The sequence below is a fragment of the Micrasema longulum genome, unplaced genomic scaffold (genome assembly GCF_059751315.1).
Source record: "Micrasema longulum isolate JH-2025_06_02 unplaced genomic scaffold, ASM5975131v1 h1tg000792l, whole genome shotgun sequence".
Taxonomy (NCBI): domain Eukaryota; kingdom Metazoa; phylum Arthropoda; class Insecta; order Trichoptera; family Brachycentridae; genus Micrasema; species Micrasema longulum.
The window spans coordinates 1-7,389 of NW_028277984.1; the positions used below are offsets into that span (position 1 = coordinate 1).

A 7,389-nucleotide genomic window follows, 5' to 3' on the forward strand; every position below is an offset into this window, starting at 1 on the left:
TCTGGCCGTGGTGGTGGGCTGCGTGGAGGTGGTGGTAGTGGGAGGCTCCAGTAGCAAGCAGTGGTCGGCGCACCTTCCCAGCACCAGCTCTATCTCCTCCTCCTCGGGACACTCCCTGCTGGGACACGGGCTCCACCAAATCTGCGCCAGAAACAAATCCCATTAATTCGCCGAATACCACATTTTCCCGCGAGGACATATAAACGGATCCATTACTATTCATCTCGCACGCTGCGATAACTCCAATGAATCTCTATCAATTGTAGTTAATCTCCATACGTAATTCACGATGACATCCACACATATTGTAACACTATTAGTTAATTCGCTCGGTGAACGGATGTTGGCAATTTGCTAAAGTTCTTCGAAGAATATAATACGCGGTTAGTCGAATTAAAAATGCCACGGCGCGATTTTTCTTAATAAAACATAAATCTAGCGCCGCGTTTTCTATTGAATATGTCGTTATCACGGTACCTCGACATCGCCGGACATGGGATGCCTCATGACGTAAGCTGACGGCATCACTCCGGGTGTTTCCTGGTGCGGAATGAGCAGCAAGGAGTGATGGAAGGCGGCGTTGAGTATCAGGGTAATTATCACAACCGGCTTGTACTGCCCGAACTTATCCACGAGGAATCCTGAAAAACGAAGATTCCTGAAATCGGATCAATATTTTTATGACAAGCGTAATCTGCAACTATCTGTACCTGTAATGGGTGGACTTAAAAATGTGGTAAATGGCAGCGCTAAGTAGACAAAGGAGATCTCCGGCACCGTGAGACCGATACTCTGCATGTGGATGGTCAGATACGGCAGTAAGGAGGCGGTGGCTCCGTACATGACGAACAGGGTAACCTTCAACATCACCAAGTTGGGGTTTATACCCATACTCCGGTATATCCTCCCCAGCATCGAGCTATCTTCTTCCTCCTCCCCCGTAACCGCTTCTTCCGCCTTCTTTTTATCTTCTTCATCCATTTTGAAGATATTATTTTATTGTACTATTCACATAAAACACATCATCCAAAACACGAGAAACGTACTACGGGTGATTTATCTTTCTCCATGCTGACTTAACTATACACTGAGTCGACTCGATGTTCTGAATACATCGCTACCGCGAAATCACTTTTCAGCGGAGACTACCTGAAGAATTGTCGTTTCACTTCACGAAAATTTGGTAAACAATTTGAATTTGCAATTTTACGTTAATTTCTATATCGGGCATTTTCCATCACTAACATTTCAGATTCCTCGCGAGATTTGAGTCGGTCAAAGTCAGGTATAATTGAATTCTCAACGAAAGGCGCGCTTCGTGCGAGTCCCTAAGTAAAGTGAGTGGAAACACATGTGATCCTGCGTCTGAGCTCAAGTTGAAATTGAACCTATATGTTTGGTCTCTTGGCCAATTTAAGAATGAAAACAATTTAGCCCCATTCGCTAGTACGAGCGGAGAGGGGGCATCCTGGACCACAAATGTGACTAAATTGAGGATTCATTTTTTAATTATTTTCTCGAGCAAGATAAGGAATTCATAGGCATTGTTACGGATGCCAGTTTTTCAGTTTTGGTCAGCGATCATAAAAAAAAACTAAACCTATTCATATTGAAATAAATATTTGAGAAATGTGGTTTTTTAGGAAAAATCTGCTAAAATACATACCTCTATTTTTTAAAAACTTTAAACCTATGAAAGATTAATCAACATAATCTGTTCTCTTCTCGCGTATATTTTTATTTTTTATTTTCTCACTCTGCTACGTAATGACATGTACCTACATAATAGTCCTCATATCTGGTCCAGATGTCGGTGCATCGGTCACAGTGACCTATTTAGGTCCAGTGTAGGTAATGACCCGTCTTGATGCTATCAGTGCCACAGCACTCGCATATTGCAGAAAACCTATTTGACCTATTTCGCCTCCAAGAAGGTCACCATACAATGTTTTCTTTGGAATTCTCGTTATTTACACTCGTGAAAAATACAGTTTTCTTATTATCTTACACGTGAATGTAAATAAACGGAACATAATATTTTATTAGTGGTTTGTAAATAATATGTTTCTTGAAGGTGATCTGATGATCTGATGTCGAGTAGCGTGTAACTCTGAGAGACATTCGATTAAAATGTGGGCGGGATGTGAACTTGGGAATCTAACATGGAAAATTAATTAGTACCTACCTACACACCGATTATTTTATTTATTTTTGCTTTATTAAGTTAGTTCATAACATCTTAAAGAATTCATATAAACTTTGAACGTTACAATTTATAACAAAATTTACCAAGAACATATAATATTTACAAATCGATATTTAAATTTATTTCAGCAGAGAGGGAAGGCATATACAGGGCTTATGACCTGTCATTAGCTGGACCTGTCAGTGGCAGATGGAAGAGTTGGGGAAATGTGGATGTTTAAACATGGGCAGAATGGTGAATTTTACACAGTGTGTAAAGTGGCCACTTAAACCAGCCAATGACAGGTCATAAGCCCTGTAAATGCCTAGACTTCAGTATTCCCTTCTCAGCAATCTTTTCCCTCTCTGTTGAAATAAATTTAAATATGAATAACTCCCTAGGGAGGAAATCCAGCCAGTCAGCAAGCATTTGGACATACTAAAACATTGATTACAAATTGATTTCAAATTTTTCAAGGCTTATCATTTCTTTTATTTTTTCGGGTACAAATGTACAATTAAAGTTGTAAACCTTTGTACAATATTCGTTTTGTGGCTCTGTTTTTCTCCTCATTGGCAATTTTCTATTTTTTTTTTTTCTCTTGTTTCGTATGTGCGTTGGTTTTAATTATATTTTCTATTTTATTTAATACCTAAATTGATTATTAAGTCTGCATGAGGACCTAAAAGAAATCGTGTAACTTTCTTTTTTATTTTTACTTTTTAAAATTCTTTTTTTTACTACTAATAAAACATATAGTACATATTATACTCCCAGGAGTTATTAAAAAAAACTCATTTGGGACCGTACATATTAAGAAAACATTTTTGTAGCAAAACATAATATCATACATAATTAATACATCCGAAATAGTAAGAAAACATTATATAAGAAACTTAAAACACAGTACTATCACTATCAAAAAGATTTAAGTAATATTTTTTCATTGCGACACTTTTGGATTTTCTATTCGACTTTTCGTGTTTTAGCTCATCGGGCAGTTTATTAAATTTGGAATGGCCATTATTTCGTTAACCATAATGTTTAAACAGTGCTCTTTTTTTTTATTGTTTACTTTTTAACATGAACAATTGACGTATTATCTACTCTGCTCGGTATTTATTTTTTGTAAATTTGTTGGAATAATTTTAAATTGCTAGAATTCCACTGGTCCATGCGCTTTGTAGCTGCAAGATGATTGGTAATCTTGCTTCAATATGTAAATGTTATCAACCATTTTTGCATCTTTGCTTGAATTTTGTAAATGGGGTCTAGAATTTCAACAGTCCATGCGCTCAGTAGCTCCAAAACTTGTTATAATCTAACTGCTATTTTTAAAAATGAGTTTTTTTATTTACTTATTTTTATATCATTCAAACACTAAACTTCGCTGTCAAATCAAAACATAATGTTAATGGAGGCTAGATTATTTAACGTCCATGCCCTTTGTAGCTGTAAGACGTGCTGTAATCTAGCTCCTATCTGTTAAAATTTAAATAAATCATAATTGGAAAGGATGAACTAAAATCCGAACAATCTATGCGCTCTGTAGCTGCAAGACGTGCTATGATATTTATTTATTGTACAGCGCCCTTGAGGTGATTTTCATAAAAATGGCGCTGTATAAATTATCAGTAACAGTAATAAGTCATAAGGACTTATCGCGTGAGGTAATATCATACATAGTAAAAATAGTAAAGGTAATTGTGTTGAAATTTTAAAATATAAAACAAAATGCCGAACACTGTCAAAGTGCAACGGAAGGTCTGTTGATGTCGGTCAATAGTTCGGCTTCTCCTGAATGAGTTTTCTGTAGTTTCATCTTCTTAAAACAAATGCGGAAAAGTTCCTTAACAAGGCCTCAGCCTATTATCCCACCAGATCCTCACACTATAGTCAGAGTAATTAGAAGGAACATACCTTTTGCAGTAAATATCAGCCTTGTACATAATAAGCAAGGCAAAAAATAAGCAACTCCCATTAAAAATATTTTTTAAAACCCTTAATTACATTATGAATTAAAGTTGCGATATTATATTTATTTGTTGCTTTACTGTGAGAAAAACAATTTCTCCATGCATTATTTCTACATATTAATATACATATTTGTTTCGACTAGCCTTCGTGATATAATGGTTAAATAATGCTGCCTCCAGCTTGCACGGGGGGTTTCAGGTTCGATTCCAGATAAAACCACCGGTAGTTTTTTAAAAAAGGAATAACCCTCTAAGCCTCTATTTAACAGGTTTGTCGGCAGATAGGAAAGAAGGACAGGTATGAAGTTAATAAAAAACGTAAATAAGATATTGTTACAAATTGAATATTACAACCAGAATTATCTTCTTTTTTAAAAATACATTCCATAATACAATTCTATAAAAAAGGGTTTCAACAAAAATTGTTCAATGAATATATTTTTTTAAAGTATTACCGAAGGCATAATTTTATATGGAAAAAAAGGAAAATGTCACAAAAATGTATGTGATTTAAAATGCTTGTATTTCTTTTCAAAAACAAACAAATAAGATTCGGCCACTTTCATGTTCAATTTACTATCTTTAAATTATTGCAAAAAGTTTTAGTTCAACACTTAGTTTTTAAATGAGAACCCAGATGCCTAAGTTTAGTCTAAATTAGAAATGGTGTAATCTGCCGGTTTAAAAGTACTTATATTTTAGTTACATAATTTTTTAATTAAAATACCTTTAAAAATTATTGTTTTTATCTAATTTATGTTTTTTTTTATAATTATTATTATTGCGCGATTTAAAAAAAACATTCGTTTTAAAATGGCAAAATCGTATGATTTCCTCATTTTCGGTGCGTTTTACCAGACTACAGCCTTAAGGAAATTATGAAAAATACACAACATCTAGACCGATTATTGAGAAAGAGTCTTTCTTGGATTTTTTTCTTGCAACTGGTGGGAATTGAACCCGCGACATTAGTAAGTCAATTTCACAGTTGGCTGTCTAATCAACTGTGCCACGGCGTCTGTTGAATGTGGCTTTTCTAATCCTAGGTGTTATATGTTGTAATTCATTAATGTAATTGGACCGAGAAATCTACTTTGTATCGCAAATATATTCTCTCAACTCATTCTTCTCACCGTCGCAAAAACTTTCTGACGTATAGATCAAAATCTCCAAAAAACTTAACAAAAAAAGAGATACATTCTCATTTCACATGCAGAGAATAACTTGAAGGTAAGAACAGTAGAATGTACATTCCTCACCTTGAGTTTTAATATCTAAATACGAGCAATATTTTACCAAAACATCTTAATAGAATTGATAAATGTAATTTGGTTGAAAAATATTAGTCTAAGTTGGTTGGGGAAACGTTTTTGAGAATATGAAAGTCTAGACATTTACAAAACTTATGACCTGTCATTAGCTGGTTTAAGTGGCCACTTCACACATTGTGTAACATTTGACATTCTCATGACAAAACTTTCAGCTCATTTACTTCACAAAAGTCAACAGATGCTTCCAACTCTTCAGTTGGGGAAATGTGGATGTTTAAACATAGGCAGAATGGTGAATGTTACACAGGGTGTGAAGTGGCCACTTCAACCAGCCATGACTTCCATATTACCTTCTCAAAAATGTTTTCCCTCTCAGTGCTATCAAACTTAGATCTAAATATTGAAAAAAATAATATAAAAATCTAAGGAGGAAATCCAGCCTGTCTTCAAACATTTGGAGGTACTCAAAACATTGTTGAAAAATATTGCTTGAAAAATAATCCGGAAAGAAAAATTTCTCTGTGATGGAAGTACAGTGGTTTTAAAATATTTTTTTATATTTTTTATTAATCAACATACTTTGTTCAGGGCAGCTACCAATAAAGTAAGAATCGCAATTATGATTTCCAACCTCCATCAGGGAGAGAAACCATCAGAAGAAGAAGAATCAACATACACATTTATATGTTACATGTTTTTTTATTCCATACAAATCTACTTTTATACCTCTCCGAAAAAAGAGACTAACTCTTGTGTCTACATTGTTTTAGTTATTTATTTATTGGAATTTATATGATTTTGAACATACGAGTACATGAGAAAAAAAATAAACTTATGGGATATAAAAAGAAAAACAGAAAATAATAATACATTCATACTAATTAAAATTGAATGAAGTTTTTACACTTTCAAAAAAAATCTTTGAATTTGCTTTGAATTTATTTATTGATATATTAGTTTTATAGTTCATCGGGGAGATTATTGTAATTTTTGACACCTTTGAAGACAAATCTATTTTGACCATAACTTGTGTGGAATTTAGGGATTTTATGTATTAAAAAATATTTATTCAAATACTAAAACTAAGCCAAAATTTAAAAAATATATCTCATTATGTATCTTATTATCAGCGCTATGATTTTTCAAAGTTTTTGAACTGTGGAATTACTCTGCTGTGAAATCAGAAGTTCTGAAAGTCAGAAGAATCTTTTCCCTTTTATTTTTTTAATATTTGCGTTTTTATGATTTATATGATGTTTAAATTTTTCGGACCTTTTTTAACGAGCTGTAAATAACTCAAAGTTAGAAAATGGGAATCAAGTTATGGTAGAGTAGGGTTCGAACCTCGGACCTCTGATCCATGAGTCCGCGACACTAGCCACGGAACCGCAACCCGTTTCAAAAATGGGGTTCTTCGGTTTTTTCTGTTGATTGGTGAATTAGCTTCCCGTAAACCGGAAAACTATCACAACACTATCATTGATTGATTCGGAAGAACAAGTGATGTCGTCCAAATTAGTTCGTTTTTACTAAATTTTTTTATTCATTTTCTAAAAACTTCGCAGTATAATTTAATGCTTTAATTTTTACTGCGCGTAAGAAAACATTTTTTATATCCAATGTCCCGTAACATAGAACTTTCTCATTTCAACAATTAGGACATGGTCCTCCTGAAAAGTCTGAATTAGTATTCCAGGGCTGGTATTCCAAACGAAATTATAGCGCGGTATAGCGCGTTTTTACGTACTAAATACGCATTATAGCGCGCTGTAAACGCTTTCGGAATACCAGCCCAGGCCAAACGAAATTTTTATCAAGTTGTTCCTTACCAACCTACTGATGTACGAGTAGGTATAGGGGAGCGTAGGGTAATGCCGTACACCTATCTCTGAACGTCATTTTCCTAGAATCCATTCTGTACAAGGCATACTTTATGTACCAATTCACCATTAATTAA

General features: G+C 34.2%; 1 protein-coding gene across 1 annotated transcript; it reads right to left on the bottom strand.

The window, feature by feature from the left end:
- Positions 1-6: 6 nt before the first annotated feature.
- Positions 7-1,230, bottom strand: LOC148278996 (uncharacterized; the record flags this gene model as incomplete). Its single annotated transcript, XM_088230596.1, has 3 exons — positions 711-1,230; positions 478-641; positions 7-141 (listed from the first exon to the last, which is right to left on the bottom strand). Coding segments are annotated over exons 1-3 (570 nt in total), but the record flags the coding sequence as incomplete, so codon positions are not given.
- Positions 1,231-7,389: the final 6,159 nt, after the last annotated feature.